Consider the following 17,548-nt stretch of genomic DNA (forward strand, 5'->3'; position numbering starts at 1 on the left):
GCTTGGCCATAACTGCATCTCTTGGGCTAGGCCACATCTCTGCCCCCATCCTACCACCTCTGTAATGTTGGGCCAAGTTCCTTAATTCTCTGAGCCTTTTCCCTCTGGAGATGGGAAGGGCCACAGGTGGGTTGGTGAGAATCTCCAGGGAAAACACAGAATCCAAGATACCTGCTGAGGTTAGTCATGTTGAGAAGAGCTTTATGGGGCTTGCTCAGAGTTTATGATTTTGTAGGGGAGAGCATAAGGTATTTTTTTACAGCAAAGAAAATAATGAGATCATTAGTAGCTTGAGGAAAAACAATGGATTGTAGTAGAAAGGAAATAGGATACTACCTGGTTCAGCAGAGAACAATGTTTTATAGTTTTAAATATGTAAATGCTGAATATCAATTTACCCCCAAATCAAAATATTGAAAGGAAGGAGATGGAAGTGTGCTGAGAGGTGGTAGCCAAGCTCGTTTTCCATACCAGGAGGTCAGTATTCTAAGGGGGAAAAAATCAAGAAATAGCAATATTAGCAAATTATTTAGAAATATGAAGGGGAAATGGAAGAATTGACCAACAGAGCTAAAATGATGGGCCAAGGAGAGGGAAGCCTGGGGGAGGAGCAGAACCTGCCATTTTGGGTTATCAGCCTTGTAGTATTATTGTTCAACTGTTAAAACTATGTATGTGTGTTCTTTTGATCAAAAAGAAAACTGAAGAGAAAAATAGTGTTTAGACAGAGAGCAGGCTGTGGCTGGAGAGGTGGAGTAACTTGCCAGGCTGGCAGAATCAGGAGACAGCACAGCACAGGGATCCATGCTGGGGTTTGTGGCCAAGGGCTTGGAGTGACTTTGTCAACACCATGGATGTCACCTATGGGCATCACCTATGGGCCAGCAGCTCACCAAATGCCCACAAAGGCTGCATGAGTATAATAGGCTCATGCACTCCATGCCTCAAGGCAAGGAAACCAGGCCAAGAGCGATTTCCCCCAGGAGGCCACGTCAGCCCAAGGGACGAAAGGGAGCAGTGGGTGGAGATGCCAGTTTGGGATTGTTTCACTTCCTTTCTGTTTACTGGTAGCCTTAATTCCCAAGTTCCCCATTCAGCTAGGCTGATTAGTCAGATTCTCCAGGGGGAGGGCTGGGGCATCAATGACGTTCTGGAAACTTCTTGGGAAGCAGTTCCTATGGAGACGCTCTCAGCACCGAGCCTGGTGCATCCTTCTTCCTGCAGCCAAGGAGGTGGTGGAGCCTGGAGGGCTGAGTCCTCATTGCTGGCTTGTGATCACGGAGATACCAAGGTCCACTGTTCCTCTAGGACCTTCCCGGCCTCTAAAGTGGGAAAGGCAGTCAGTTGAATGACCCAGTGACAGACTGCCATGATCTCGTAGTTAGCACTGACCATTGCCTGGGTGCCTGGCATTGTGCAAAGAGGCCCTTACAGTCATGGAAAGCACATGAAAGGAGGGGTTCAGGCCACTGGCAAGTAGGTCCTGGCTGTGGGCTCCAGGCTGGCTGGCCCTTAACTCAGTGTGACTTGGGCAGGTTTCCTTCCCTCCCAGGCTCCCTCTGGGCCTCTGGGAGAGGAAGGTCCCCACTCTGATACAGCAAGAGTGCTCTCATGCTTCGCTGACGGGCCGAATGCAGGAGAGGTCTCTCTGTCAAGATATCCTCTACCACACAGTTTACAATGTAGTGAAAACCGGGGATAATTGGGACTTTATTTATTTAAAATTTTTTTTCTTCCTGCTGCATAACACCGGAACTATGTCTAGTCACTTATGATGGAGCATGATAGTGTGAGAAAAAAGAATGTATACATGTATGGGTAAATGAGTCACCTTGCTGTACAGTAGAAAGTTGACAGAACACTGTTAGAAAGAAAAAGAAAGAAAGAAAGAAAGAAAGAAAGAAAGAAAGAAAGAAAGAAAGAAAGAAAGAAAGAAAGAAAGAAAGAAAGAGAAAGAAAGAAAGAAAAACAGTTGAATGAACTGCAGGGAGAAGCAAAAAAAAAAAAAATTTTTTTTTTTGCTTTTTTAGGGCTGCACCCAGGGCACATGGAAATTCTCAGGCTAGGGGTCGAATCGGAACTACAGCTGCCAGCCTGCACCACAGCCACAACCATGCCAGATTTGAGCCGTGTCTGTGACCTACACCACAGCTCTCGGCAGTGCTGGATACTTAACCCACTGAGCGGGGCCAGGGACCAAACCTGAGTCCTCATGGATACTAGTCAGGTTCTTAAGCTGCTGAGCCACAATGGGAACTCAGACAACTGGGACTTTTACATGGTAGACCTCAATAGTAAAAAAGACCAGTGTAGAGGGTAGTATAAAGCATGGCAAGATGCGGGCAACACAAGCAAAGTAAAAAGAGACCATGGATGGGATGGGGAGTTTCTAAGTGTCTACATGGCTTTGGCTGCACCAGGAAACTATAATTTACAACTTATAAGTTAATAAAAGAAATACCTAAAATACATAAAGCTATCGGAGATAAGGAAGAGCAATACACGGAGATATTTCAGACTGATGACTTCTGCTCCGGTCTAGCTCCCCTGCCCCAGCCTTGGACCGCGCAGGCCTTCCAGCTCTCCCACTCTTCCCTGAGCCCCAAAGAGTGCTGCAGGGTGACTTTTCCTTGGTCCCCACCATGGTCCTGGAGCAACATCGAGTAAGGATCAGAACTTTCTATAGATGGAGAAGAGGATCTTAGGAAGATACTGAGGCAGGGCTGGAATTAGAACACGATTCTCAGGCTCTCTGGCTCTGTTGATTATCTGGAATAACAGTGGGTTCCCTGGGCCAAAACATCATCTCCCAAGCTGTGCAACCAGAGCCCTTGCTGAGGGGGAGGAGTGGCCCACAGAGGCTGATGGGGTTGGGTAGGCCTGGAGCAATAGGCCGTGAGGATCAGAACCAGGTATGCCCAGGTAGGAGCAGCAGGAGGATAGCCTGATGGACCCACATGGCTCAGATATGACCCAGATACCAAAGGTCAAGGGCCTTATGCCTTCCTCAAGGATCAGCGCTAGGCCCAGAGGTGTCTGGTGTCTCCTTGCTTTCTGTGAGACCTAACTGTGGGCAGAATACACCTCCCCTTTCTTTTCTTTTTGACTGCCCTGCAGCATATGGAGTTCCCACGCCAGGGATCAGATCCAAGCCACAGCTGTGACGTACACGACAGCTACAGCAATAGCTGATATCATTTAACCCATTGTGCCAGGCTGGGAATTGAACCTGCGTCCCAGTGCTGCAGAGATGCTACTGATTGCACCACAGTGGGAACTCCATACCTCCCTTTTTAGGAAAACCCCACCTTAACAGTAGCACTCAACATGGCACGCTCTGGGTACCCTAGGTTCTGGCCTTTCTCTTCCTCCCAGCTACTTCTGGAAGGGCAAAGCCAGCTGGTCTGAGCCTGGCATCCTTCATCCCAATCCAGAGAAGGAAAGGTAACAAATGAGATCAGAATTTATAGAGATTCATCTGAGAGGCTGATAGCAGAGACAATGGTTTTTTATTTTCTTTTAGGGTGAGGAGGAAGAACTCTAGAAGTTTCAGATCAGCCGTGATGAATGGGTTCAAGGTGAGGATACTGACAAACTGGAGAATGAGGCTGTGTGGGAGTGTCCTCATGGCCACCGTTGCCCTAGCCTAAACGTGAGGCCAAAAGAGCCAGTAGCAGTGGCCACCTACTCGCATGGCAGGATCAGCTCAGACCTTTCTGTTTTCCTCAGAAGCTGCTGACAGTGGCTGGTCCTCCTTGGACAATGCCACATTCTCTTCCATAACCAGGGAACTTTTTTCTTTCTGCTTTAGTCTAAGGCTGCAGGGAAATCTAAACTAAGAGCGACAGAAATTTCTGAAATTGCTGAAAACCATTTAAAAGCCTCAGAAGCATCCTCTCTTGTTCTGGGCGGTTGCTCTGGCTGAGCCTGAAAGAGGGCATTTGCTGGCCACTCGTGGCTCTCCCTGGAAGCTGTGGCTTTGCTTCCCTGGCTTGGCTGCTGGAGTTTGCCAAGAGTGAGAGGGCCCGAGCACTCTCCTTGACCCATGTCCTCACCTTCTAAGCTCCTTCGGACAAGCTGGGCTGAAAAGGAGCTTTTGTTTCCCCTTTACCTGTAACAGTGCCATCAAGGAAAAGGGAAAGAAATGGTTCCATTGAAGGAGAAAAGGCTCAATCACATGTGGGTCTGTGGACTGGGGTTAGGTTGGGAAGAGAGAGCAAACTGGGCTGAAACGAACATTCCTAGGGGCCATGGTTTATCTCTGGCAGATTTATAATTCCATTCACAGAGCAAACGCTGGTCTGGTGTGAGGCACCCCTGCTCAGTGCCCCTGTATTCTCTCATGAATTCCTTGCCACACCCTATGACACAAGTGCTCTTATGCCCATTTTTTAGATGAGTAAACTGAGGTTCAAAGGGACTAACCCCCTTGCTCAAGGCCACACCATTTGAGGCAGGGCTGCATCTGCCTCCACAGACCCTCTCTGGAACCCCCACTGCAACCTGCCCTCCTAATTCTCAAGGGACAAGGAAAACAGAGCTGTTGGAAGGAAAGGAAAGGAGCGGGATGGGGACAGGGCCCAGTGGGCGAGGGGGTGAGAGGTGTGAGGTTGGAGGCTCCATAGAAGGTGGCACTGGGCTCCCAAGAGCACCCTCAGAGCCAGACCAGGCAGAAGCCAAGGAAAAGGCTTACCAATGCCATGGGTTCTGGGTTTAGTGCCCTCTTTGAGTGACAGGGCTAAAGAAAAGTGGTTAAATCTCTAGTATTTGTAATGTTTTCACTTCTCGCTCCTTTGCCAGCCCAGCCATAAACAGCCCTGATGGGGTCAGTGTGGGTGAGGGTGGGGCTAGGTGAGCCTTGGCTAGGGAGGCAGGGGGATGGACAGCATTGGGAGAGCTCTGGTCCAGGATGAGGAGCAGAAGGGAAAGTGGGCAAGGAGGCAGGTATACAGGATGTGTAGGAAGCCTTGCTATGGGTTGTGTTTTCTGAGGCTTTCAGGGCTGCATTTGCCTGTCCTACCTCTGCTCCTCTTCCATCCTTCCTGGGCCATGCAAGATGGGCTAGTGACATATGAGGAAACCAAGGCACAGAGAACAAGATCTCCTGCCCATGGTCACGAAGTGCTGCAGGGGCCAAAGTTAGCCACCTTCCCACTCCTTAGTGGTGTCACCAAGAATTTTTCATTGTAATGCAACATAATTTTTGGCCAGATTTATTTCTCCCAAATATTTCTATTTGTGCTAATGCCTGTGCTAAACAATTACCTTAAATTCTCTAAGATGAGATAAAGACTAAGGCAGGGGAGAAATTTGTGAGAAAAAGTCACATAAGGTCAGGGAGAGGCCTAAAACATTCAAATCCTGTGGATTTCAAACTAGTTTTTGTTTTTGTTTTGTTGTTGTTGTTGTTATTGTTGTTGTTGTTGTTGTTGCTATTTCTTGGGCCGCTCCCGCGGCATATGGAGGTTCCCAGGCTAGGGGTTGAATCGGAGCTGTAGCCACCGGCCTACGCCAGAGCCACAGCAACGCGGGATCCGAGCCGCGTCTGCAACCTACTCACGGCAACGCCGGATCGTTAACCCACTGAGCAAGGGCAGGGACCGAACCTGCAACCTCTTGGTTCCTAGTCAGATTCGTTAACCACTGCGCCACGATGGGAACTCCTCAAACTAGTATTTTTTTTAAAGAATCCTTCTTTCAAGCAAACTTTTTTTTTTTTTTGCTTTTTAGGGTCGCACCTGTGGCATATGGAGGTTCCCAGACTAGGGGTCCAATCGGAGCTACAGCTGCAGCCTAGGCCACAGCCACAGCAATGCAGGATCCAAGCCATGTCTGCAACCTACACCACAGCTCACAGCAATGCCAGATCCTTAACCTACTGAGCAAGGACAGGGATTGAACCCGCAACCTCATGGTTCCTAGTCGAATTCATTTCTGCTGCACCACGACAGGAACTTCTAAGCAAACTCTTAAACTAACTCTCAATTTTCTTTTCTTTCTTTTGTCTTTTTAAGGCCACACCCATGGCATATGGAAGTTCCCAGGCTAGGGTTTGAATTGGAGTTACAGCTACCAGCCTATGCCACAGCCACAGCAATGTGTGATCCAAGCCATGTTTTCAACCTATACCACAGCTCATAGCAACACCAGATCCTTAACCAACTGAGGAAGGCCAGGTATTGAACCCACATCCTCATGGATACTAGGCAGGTTCATTACTGTTGAGCCATATTGGGAACTCCGCCCCCAATTTTCAAGACAGATAAGGGTACTGCAGTAGGAGTTGGATGGCTCCTTCGAGTCCTTAGGCTCAGTGTTTACAGCACAAATCAAATTTGGCCCCTTGATAACAGAGGAACGGAGTCCAGAGGTAGGTGGCACCTGCATGAGCTCAGTGTGCCACTCCTGGTAGAGTGAGGGAGACTTGATCAAGGTCACCCAGTGAGGTAGAAAGGGGCATCCAGGCTGGGGTGTATGCATGTATGCAACACCATGGGCTGCTTAGAAGGCAGACCCTGCTTGTGTATCTCAGAAGGCACATGTGGACTCGAGAGGATTTCCCCAGTGGTAGTGCAGATGGAAAGAACGCCGCAGTAAGGACAAGGCTGGGGTCCTTCCCCCCCAGAGCATGGCTTGGCCCCGTGGTGGCAGGTTTGCTGCAGGAGAGCTAAGAGGAGACGAGGACAGGCAGCCAGTGTGCTTGGGCATCATACCATCAGCCCTGCATGATGTCACTCTCCAGTTACGAAAGAAAAGAGAAAAAAAAATGCAAGTAGCTCTGTCCTTTCTATTGACCCTGACAGCCAACATCTGCACACCTGCAAGAGCATTTTCTTGTCATGGAAGAGACACCACTTAGGGATCTCACAAGCCATGAGAGGAAGAAAGGAATCTTCGGCTCTAGCTCAGGAACATAAAAATGCACTGTACTAGCCTGGTTTGTTCATAAAATTGTTGTGTTGAGGCCCTAGGGGAAACAAAAAGGAAAGCTATTTCAGCAACATTCCCTAATTTGGTTGGGATTATGTGTGGAGGAAACATTCCTGTTTTCCTCATGGCTACAGTGTTTGGGTTCTCCTGGGTCTTCTTGCTTCTCCCTGCTTGGCTGTGCCAGGCTCTGATGGCGGCCAGACGAGAGTGCGCCTTGAGAACAGGGAGGCTGGAGCTAGCCAACGCTGGGGTTCGCAAGGTGCACCTATTGAAAGGACCGAGCTCCTGTGTCACTCAGAGTCATCTTATAACACCCTTCTGAAAGACACCCTGATGCTGGTTCCCCTGGTGTCACCTTTTGTAATTTTCAATAGGAAGTGCCAAGAAGTGAGTGAGGAGCCACAGTGAGTCATGCTTTCGTTTCAGACCCCCTTCTCTCCTGCCGACACGGCTGTGTGGAAGCCGCACACTATTAGTTCCACATAATTGAAAAGTGTGTCAGGATCTCTCAGACACGAACCCGAAACATGCTGCTCAGTTGTCACCTCCAACGTGACTAATGTGGTTGTGTCTTAATTAGTCACTGCTCGCTGTGCTGACAGCATCGGAGCCCTGTTCCAAGGCCCCAGTTTGTGGTGCAGATGAGAGTAAATGACCAAGAGCTGCCAGATTTCCAGGTCCCTTTCCCACTGAGTGCTCTGAGCCCTGGTGGCTTCTGCCAAATGCATTGGTCAGACCAGGACAACATGGTTACAGTAAAGTCAACAGGGTCGTAACTTTGGGACACATCTGGGAGCAATGGAGGTAATGAGACAAGTAAATAGTGGACCAGAACATTCCTTCATGAGTCAGCTGTTACATCAGAGGCCATCATGCAGCCCCTCCAGAGCTGAAGGGACAACTGTGGATGAACCATACCACCCTGGCCAGCCCCTGCCAAGTGAGAGCTGACTCAACTGGGTGCTTACCTGCCCTGAGGGTGGCCCATCCACTGGCTCACTTATGACCCATGACCCAGAGTAGCTGCCCTTTGAAGATAACCTGCGCCAGGTCCATTTCTCCTCAGGGGCTCTGCTTTAGAACAGAGCTTAAAGCAGAGAGGAGAGATTGTGGGAAGAAGATAAAGGTGGTGAAAGAGATGATTTCATCAATGTGAGAAGCTGGACCTCTACCCTGAGAGCAGCATTTGGTTCTGGGACTCCTCTCACGCCCACCAGCCTGACTACCCACCGCCTGGGCCCCATTGTGAAGCCAGGAGGAGCTGCCCAGAGCGCCCGGCACCTGCCAGCCTCACGGGGCAGCACCCCCTCTGGCTTCTCAAGCCCCCAAGGCCCTTTGTTTACTCACCTCAAGGCACAGCATCCAGGGCACTCCAACTCTTTAGGAACCTACAGAAATGACTGAGAAGGAAACAAATTGACTGGCTCCAAAACAGTAAGCTTTAAAACTGATGTTTGAATGTCTACAGAGCCTAACACCATGCAGATTAGCCAACCACAGCTCTTACATACTTCCACACTTGCTATGTTCAGTGTGAGACACAGTGCACTGTGATCAGGTTGACAAGCTGTGGGGAGGGGTCTCTATGCATATGATGCAGCCTGGACAGAGCTCTGGGTGTACCTACTCTGGTGAGCACCCAGTTTGTGTGGGAAAGATCTGACTCCCTACTGCTCACCTTACGCACTTTTCCACTGACCCACACTGCCCCAGAAGGATGGAATAGCGAACAGGCCAGGAGCTGACTGCACTTTGGGATGGGGCACCCCGCAACTTTTGCTAATTAATCTGGAGGATAATTAAAGAGTATTTATAATATTTCCATCATTAGGCCCCTAAAGGAGCCCATTTTCCCAAATTCAATCTGATACACCCAGATGGTTCTGGTTAAGAAGGAATGACACAGAGTACAGGGTCTGACTCGGCCATGGAAATTGGGGTTGGGTCAATGACACATATTAGGGATGTTTCTTTCCCTCCCGCAGACTCTTCAAATAAAACATCCTTGCTACCCTTGAAAGTTATTTAACAGATGAAATATTTTGAACATGGAGAGATAATTCACTCAGGTACAGTAAATAACAGTAAAACAAACCATTTTCCACCCGCATGTGATTGGCTCAGGAGTCTTATTTCCATATTAAACAGATGAAGCAAGCACCTGATTAAGATATAAAGATGCAGGGGTGCCCTGCACTCCCTAAAAACCACACATCTAAAATCATGTGCTTGCCCCTCCCTGCCCTGATATTAGTCCTGACCTGCCAAAGAATGGCTGCTTATTTTAAAAACACGATCAAGACAAGGACAGGTGGGACAGAGAAGGCAGGAGAGAGAAAAGTGCTATCAACAATGGGAAATACTGCTTCAGGTGAAAGGAAAGAGCAACGAATGAACTGCCAGGCCTGCAGTTCTGGACACAGAAGGCTGCATCGCAGAAGCCAGGAAGCCAACCCCTCTTTCAAAGTCAGAATCACTGTCTGGTCACATCAATGTACAGAGAACCTTTCTTTTTTTGCTTTTTAGGGCCGCACCTGCAGCATATAGAGGTTCCCAGGCTAGGGGTCGAATAGGAGCTGTAGCTGCCAGCCTATGCCACAGCAACGCCAGATCTGAGCCACATCTGCAGCCCATACCACAGCTCACAGCAATGCCGGATCCTTAATCCACTGAGCGAGGCCAGGGATTGGACCTGTGTCCTCATGGATGCTAGTCAGATTCATTAATTGATGAGCCATGATGGGAACTCATTTTTTTTTTTTTAAATGTACGGAGGAGTTCCTGTCATGGCTCAGTAGTTAACGAATCCGACTAGGAACCATGAGGTTGTGGGTTCGATCCCTGGCCTCTCTCAGTGGGTTAAGGATCCAGTGTTGTCGTGAGCTGTGGTGTAGGTCACAGACACAGCTCAGAATCTAGGTTGCTGTGGCTGTGGTGTAGGCCGGCAGCTACAGCTCCGATTTGACCCCCTAGCCTGGGAACCATGGGTGTGGCCCTAGAAAAAGACCAAAACAATTTTTAAAATGTACAGAGAACATTTTTTTTTCTTTTTGACTTTTTGCCTTTTCTAGGGCTGCTCCTGTGGCATATGGAGATTCCCAGGCCAGGGGTTGAATCGGAGCTATAGCCACCGGCCTACACCAGAGCCCCAGCAATGCCAGATCCGAGCTGTGTCTGTGACCTACAACACAGCTCACGACAACGCCAGATCGCCAACCCACTGAGCAAGGCCAGTGATTAAACCCGCAACCTCATGGTTCCTAGTCGGATTCGTTAACCACTGAGCCATGACGGGAACTCCCAGAGAACATTTCTGATGAGGAATAAAAATGGTTCACATACTCAAGGTACTTGCCTACCTTCCTTTTCGAATTTAAGAATTTTTGTTTCCTTTTTGGAAAGAGAATGGGTATGAGAGATCTTATAAAGATGAGTACCAAATAATTTATTCATTTTAAAACTGGGGAATTGACATGAAACTAGCAAGATGAATGCATGATTTAAAAAAAAAAAAAAAAAGACAAGGAATTCCCTGGTGGCTCAGTGGGTTAAGGATCTGGTGTTGTCGCTGGCTTGGGTTGCTGCTGTGGCACAGGTTCGATCCTTTGCCCTGGAATTTCTGCATGCTGATGGCACGGCCAAAAAAATTTTTTTTTAATTTAAAAATTTTTTAAAAAGACAAAATCAAGTCGGTGTCCTGCTGCATTAGGTTGGTAAGTGGCAGGGCCTGGGACAGCATATACCGCACCACCAGAGCTAGGAGTCACTGCTGAGGAAGCAGTGATTCAGCATATCTTCTCATGGAGGGACCTGACAGGCCAACCTGGCCACCAACACATATGTGTGGCCAGAGAATCACAGAAAGAAGAAATGCTGTTATTCTCACCACCAAAGCTTTCTTCATTTCATAAACCTATGTGTTTTAGAGACTTGTTTCCATGAAGAACTAGCCTCACTATACTTTAAGTGGTAATTGTAGCCCAAGGTGTGATTTCCCCTGCAAAATCCTTCTTGGGTCACATGGATCAGGTCCCATGTATGCAAGCAATCCGAGGCACAGGTGTGGCTCTAGGGGGCTGGTGGGGGGAAAGCCCCAGAGGCAGTGGTCAGGCCCAGCTGTGCCCCAGGGAGCAGGGGCGGAGGCAGAGGCTGTGGACTGCAAAGGGCCCGCTGCCCAAGTGCTGGAGCCCAGGAGGCAGGTGTTAGTAATGGGAAAACACCCACTGCCCAAAGCCCTGGTCATCGGAACTCCTCTTTCTATAAACGGGGAAGCAGGCCACAGGATGGAGCCCTAGGCGGCCATCCCAGCTGGCCATCTTACAAGAGGGGCTGGCAGCAGCCCCGTGCTAATAGCAGTGCCCAGTGGGGTGCATGGGGATGAGATGAACACGAGCCCTCACCATCAGACACAGAGCCTCTCCAGGCTGGAGGGCAGAGTAGGAGCTGTGATGCTCTTGCTCCTGAGGAGCTGGGGAGCCAGCAATGCTGCTCAGGCAATGGAGGCTCTCTTCCCACAGCCGCAACAGAAACTGGGAACATGAACACGACTGGCCCTGGGCCCTGCAGCCGGTGAGGACGACGGGGTGTGCCAACCTTGGTTTGCAGAAGAAACTGGTCCCAGAGGCCTGCCCCAGAAATGCAGATGCCAAGGGTCTGGAATGGGTCTGGGAAACCAACATTTCTAACTAATCCAGGCGATTCTGATGCAGGTCGTCCAAGGACCACACTTTGAGCTCGGGGTCAAGAGGGCAGGGGGTGGGTGACAGGGTTCTAGGGGAGGGAAGGGTGGTCAGTGGCAGTAGAGAAGGAACTTGTGAGGGCTGGAGACAAAAAAAAAAAGAGAAAAAGTACATGGGAAGAAGGGCTGCCTTCTGTGTGTGCCACCCACCCTACCCCATGGGGCAATCAGTTCTTCTGAGCTAGGCTGACCCTGCTTTGCAAAACATGACCAAGCCGTGCTTCTGGAGGGCCTGATTGCTCAGTGATACCTTGCATTTAGCTGCTTTCCTCCGAGCTAATACAAACCATTCTCTCTTTGGATAGATAAAGAGGTGTCCAGGTGACTGGATCCTAGTCTTGGTGTGCTGGTGGATCTTTATCTTTGGCTTCTTGGCAATGGCTCTGGGCCAGTGGATTTAAATATGTGCATTTCAAACAACGGTCTCTGATTTAAGTTGCCTGGCTCTATGGGTATAAACATAGGAAGTTTGGGGATGTTGAGGCCAGATAATGACTATTACCATCCAAGATATAGTTTGTGCATGCAGCTCCAAAGGCCAATCATATTCAATTAACTAATACATTAATGACATTAAGTAAATACATTAATGAAGGAAGCAAACAGCTTTGCTGCCTCAGAACAACGCCTGATGATCTTACCTGCTGGGTGCAGGGCAGAGATGTAAACCTTAGCCTAGGCTCACATCACCACCTGGAGGACCAGACCCACAAGCCTGCCAGTCTTGTCCCAGGTTGGAATTCAGGTGTAATGACCAGTGCTGGAAGTGATGGGTCAGTGGGAGGGCTGTGAGTCAGTGACAGCTGCCATAAAAAATCTATCCTATTTCATTCTGAGGGAAAAAAATATACCTCTATTCAACTTTAGTTGTCATGTGTGCAACCTCCACATGAGAAGTTACAGCCAACTGCAACGTAGTGTTCCTTTCAGGAAGCAAAGTGGTTCACATTGGATCACAGTGTCCTTCAAAGTCCCCCTCTTTCAGGTGGCCAGGCCAAAGGTCAAGAACTGGCTTGTACCTGCTCTTGGAAGCTGTGTGTTGGCCTGGGGGACACAGATGTGAAGAAGTGACTCCCCCTGGCTGTGGGAAATATGATCTAAAAGACTTATTTCTTGGATTTCTCACTGAGTAGCATTCTTCTGTCTCTAAAAACCCAGGCCACAGTGTCAATGTGAGGAAACGCACAACTCTGGGGCCAACTTTGTTCTTCTTTGGTGCATTACATCACATAACATCAAGTCTCCTTTCTGCTTTTACAGAAAAAGTTAAGTCTTTCTGTGAAAGGTAAAATGGCTACATCATTACATCTCTCCTTCTGGGCCAGATGACTATTAACATTTTTTTTTTCTTTTTAGGGCCATACCTGAGGCATATGGAAGTTCCCAGACTAGGGATCCAACTGGAGCTGCAGCTGCTGGCCTACACCACAGCCACAGAAACTCCAGATTTGAGCCGCGTCTGTGACCTATGCTGCAGCTCTCAGCAACTCTGGATCCTTAACCCACTGAGCGAGGCCTGGGACCGAACCCGCGCCCTCATGGATACTACTCCGGTTCTTAACCTGCTGAGCCACAATAGGAACTCCAACTATTAACATCCAAGATATAGTTTGTTGGAGCATATAGCTGCTAAGCTCAATCGCACCCAAAAGGAATTAATACATAATTCAAAAAGAACAATGCTGATTACAAAAAAATGGTGAAAAAAATAATTGCATCTATTTTAAAAGAGCTTTTGGCCCCTCCCTTAAAAATGGAACCCCTCCTTCCTGTCTGAAACCTCAAATGGACAGTAAGCATTTGGTCTGGTGGAGATTTGCTCTAACATCTCACCTGCCTGGGCTGGGCTCACTCCACAGTAGAACACTTAGCTGGGCTCTTCTGCAGAGAAAACGTGTTCCACCCACAAAACCACCTAGTAGTTGGTCCAGGTGCCACAGGTGCCAGTGCATCTGTGAGGTCATGTTGTTTTGTCAGCGAGTCTGGACACAGCTAACTGAGTCCTGAGGAAGTGAATCAGCTTGGTCTCTGTGAGGAACACTGTCCTGAGAGTTGCTCCCAAACAGAGGGCCCCCACAGTGATGTGTGCCAGCCTGGCTGGCCAGCCCTGCTCACAGCAGAGGAACACCTGCAGAAAGAAACCACCATTACTTCCCCAGCCCCTTTAGATGTAGCTCCCCTTCCTCTGGGGCAAGCCAGGGAGAGCAGAGACTCTAGTGTTCCAGCCTCAAGTCAGATAAAGATGGGACAGCTGTCCTAAGGTCTACTCTGTTCCCATAGGAAACACTGCTCAGTCACTTCTATCATAAGATGCTGTCCCAGCAGCTCAGGGGAAGGGGTAGGAGGAAGCCAGTACTTGTCCAGCTGATTCAGGCAGAGCAGAAAGGAACAAGGGACGGTGGACAGACTGCAAGAGCATGTGTGGTGTGAAGGCAATGGGGATTCTCACCTCTGAAACAGCAGTAATGCCACCACTGAGGGCGAATGCCCCGAGGAGGACTGGTGACAGGTAGAGGCTGGCCAGTGGCCTGTGGGGGCTCTTTTGGTAGTAGCGGTGGATGAAGCGGAGGCTCTGTGTGATCCGAATGCCCATGTTGAAGCAGTTGGCCAAGATGAAGCCCACACTGCCACACCAATGGGTCAGGAGATAGGATAACCCCAGGAATGAAGATGACAGGGCCAGCATTGTGAAGTTGTACCTGGGGAGAGGGAGGCAAGCAACACAGAGATGTGGGTACATGGTCCCAAGGCAGGGTTGCTGCAGAGAAAGTGGAAGTGGCTGTGAACATGAATTCACAGAAAGCACCTCCAAGTTCCCACGATCCAGCTGATTTTCACATCAAATGCCGTCCTCTTCATTTCCGAACAGAAGGGCAAGAAAATGAACTCAAGATATTTATGATGTTTAAGGATAATAATTGGCTAGTTTAAGTGACATTTTGTGATCAAAACACACAAAAATCCTGTTCAGCCTGCCTTCAATGTGAGGCACAAGAATATGACATGGGTGAAGTTCCCACTGTGGCACAATGGGTTAAGAATTTGACTGTAGCGGCTTGGGTTGCTGCAGAGGTACAGGTTCGATCCCTGGCTTGGTGCAGTGGGTTAAAGCATCAGGTGTTGCTACAGCTGTGGTGCAGGTCTCAAATGGGCCTCTGATTCAATCCTTGGCCCAGGAACTTCCACATGTGTGGGTGAGTCCATTAAAAAAAGAGAAGAATGTGACACGGGTAATAGTTACATGTGAATAGTTATTCTGCGACCGGAACTATGAGGGGTGCTGAGGGTACACTAGTGGATGAACACATGGTCCTTGCCCCATGGAACCTGGATTTGTTTTATGGATGAGGAAACCAGGCACAGAGAGGCTGAGTAATCTGCCTAAGGAGCAAGCTGACACCCCAAGCTGATCCCTAGCCCCTCAACTGTAGCACCTCACACTGCTTCCCTTGGGAAAAGCAGAAGCTCCATAACCGTGGCCAGTGGACCTTACTCAAAGCAAGTGACCAGCTTTCAGAATGAAATGGAAACAGGGAGCAAGGCCTGGATCACCTTCAGGGTTTCCCAGACCCTTACACACCCTCCTTCTGCTTTCTACATCTCTAGAGCTCTGTGGGTTCTACGACTACATGGTTTATACTGCTCTGGTCACTTCTCTGATTCCAAAGCAGCATGTCACTTATTTTCAGTTCTCAGCAAGGGAAACGGAGTCTCAGCAAAGATAACATAGCTACCAAGGTCCTCCCAAAGGCTTATGGTACAGTCACGAACAAAATTCTCCAGCATCTGGTTTCTGCCTAGCACACAGAGGGCATTCTAAGTGTATATTTGTTGAGGGAACCAAACCCCTTAAGTCCCTAAGCTATGTCAGCTGGGTTAGGAAACCTCAGAGGCCACATTTCAGCTTCTGCACATGAAGGCGGAGGGTGGTAAGAAAGCCATTGTGTCCCCCAAATGCCCAGATTCTGGTCCTTGGGCTGACAAAGCCCAAGGTGTTATGGAGGTGGTAAGAATAACACATCTGCACACATACATACACAACTGTACCCCAATAGGGGAGGTGTGCTTTCATCCAGATTTCCAGAGGGGGGATCTATTTGCCTCTTAGTTGAGAGAGTTTCTTTCTACTAGTAATGGAAATATAAGAGCCCATATCCTCACAGAGGAAGTTTCACTAAATACTAATCAATGATAGAATAGTCAACTTTATAACAAGTCACTAAGGGTGGCCAGTACACTGGCCTCTTTTCTTAAGGAAAAAAAAAAAAAAAGATAGAGATGTATAATCTGTGTGGTTTGTTTTTGTTTTTGTTTTTAACTATCTCAGAAAATTTACTAAGAGCAATGCTTGGAGTTTAGGCCATGGGTTCACAAACTTTCTTTCTTGGTTTTTTTTTTTTTTTGGCCCCACCTGTGGCATGTGGACGTTCCTGGGCCAGGGATCAAACCTATGCCACAGTTGCAGCCTGTGCCATAGCTGCAGCAATGCCAGATTCTTAACCCGATGTGCCACAAGGGAATTTCCAAGCTCACAAGCTTTCAAAGTCCAAGGAGAATGGAAACAATGAAACTAGGAGCTAATTCAAGCAGGGACAAATTCCAAAGTGTGGTTTCTTTGGTGTGCTCATTTGGGAGGGGCTGCTGCTGCTGAAGTCCACCTTTTTTCACTAGAAGAGGGCGCTTCATCTGTTGAAATTTTTTTTTTTCTTTTTGCCTTTTCTAGGGCTGCTCCCGCGGCATATGGAGGTTCCCAGGCTAGAGGTCAAATTGGAGCTGTAGCCGCCTGCCTATGTCAGAGCCACAGCAATGAAGGATCCGAGCCGTGTCTGCGACCTACACCACAGCTCACGCAACGTTTGATCCTTAACCCACTGAGCAAGGCCAGGGATCAAACCCACAACCTTATGGTTCCTTGTCAGATTCGTTAACCACTGAGCCACGACAGGAACTCCCATCTGTTGAACTTTTAAGAACTTGCATACATTAGAAATTGACAGAGGAGTTCCCGTCATGGCTCAGTGGTTAATAAATCCGACCAGGAACCATGAGGTTGCGGGTTTGATCCCTGGCCTTGTTCAGTGGGTTAAGGATCTGGTGGTGCCATGAGCTGCGGTGTAGGTTGCAGACGAGGCTTGGATCTGGTGCTGCTGTGGCTGTGGTGTAGGCCGGCGGCTACAGCTCCAATTTGACCCCTAGCCTGGGAACCTCCATATGCGGAGGGAGCGGCCCAAGAAATCGAAGAAAGACAAAAACAAAAACAAAAAACACAAACAAACAAACAAAAACAAAGAAATTGACAGAACACTGTAAAGCAAGTATAATGGGAAAAATAAAAATCATTTAAAAAAGACGAACTTGCACATTTATAGCCTTAAGGGCATAATCCATTTCAGGAAAAAAAAAAAGAGAATTTTAAAGATAATATTAAAATGACACTTTTTAAGTCAATGGAAAATTAGTTTGGCAACAATGGCTATTTTCTAAGGTTTGGTTAACATAAATAGGAAGTTACTTAATCAGGCTTATCAGAAGACAGATGATGGCAGTAGCAACTAAAGCGCCTCCCAGTGGGTGCTGGTTGAAAACATCAAGGCACAGCCATACGATATAGCCTCTGCAGCCGTGCAGAGGATGGCACCAGCTCTTACGTGCCTCTGTAAGAAGATGGCGCTCATCCTTCATTCAATGGTTATGGAGTCCACTCCATGTTGGGCACTCAAGGGCCAACAAATCAGACAAAGGAGCTGTCAATCTTGGGCCTCTGCATCACTGTCCTCTCTGCCTGGGAGTCTCTGTCTCATCTTTGCATGACATACTCTCTTTGGTCATCCATCCCTCAGCCTAAATGCCACCTCCTCAGAGGGACCTCCCCACCTAAAA

The 17,548-nt window shown here is 48.4% G+C and overlaps 1 protein-coding gene across 10 annotated transcripts in view; it reads right to left on the reverse strand.

The window, feature by feature from the left end:
- Positions 1-340: 340 nt before the first annotated feature.
- The window catches only part of RFT1 (RFT1 homolog), a 57,400-nt gene continuing 40,192 nt past the window's right edge, over positions 341-17,548 (reverse strand). Inside the window, exons 12-15 of one of the 10 annotated variants that reach the window (XR_007134436.1) lie at positions 14,118-14,367; positions 13,502-13,796; positions 8,278-8,330; positions 341-486 (exon numbers count right to left, since the gene is read on the reverse strand). Coding sequence is in view for 4 of the 10 variants with exons in the window: in XM_047776753.1 (XP_047632709.1) it covers positions 13,629-13,796; positions 14,118-14,367 (418 nt within the window). In the remaining 6 variants the exon portion in view is untranslated. Of the gene's footprint in view, positions 1,323-6,164; positions 6,968-8,277; positions 8,331-10,548; positions 12,713-13,365; positions 13,797-14,117; positions 14,368-17,548 lie in introns of those variants that run through there. The other 9 variants (XR_007134434.1, XR_007134435.1, XR_007134433.1 and 6 more) reach the window with 9 other exon arrangements.

The sequence above is a fragment of the Phacochoerus africanus genome, chromosome 1 (assembly GCF_016906955.1).
Source record: "Phacochoerus africanus isolate WHEZ1 chromosome 1, ROS_Pafr_v1, whole genome shotgun sequence".
Taxonomy (NCBI): domain Eukaryota; kingdom Metazoa; phylum Chordata; class Mammalia; order Artiodactyla; family Suidae; genus Phacochoerus; species Phacochoerus africanus.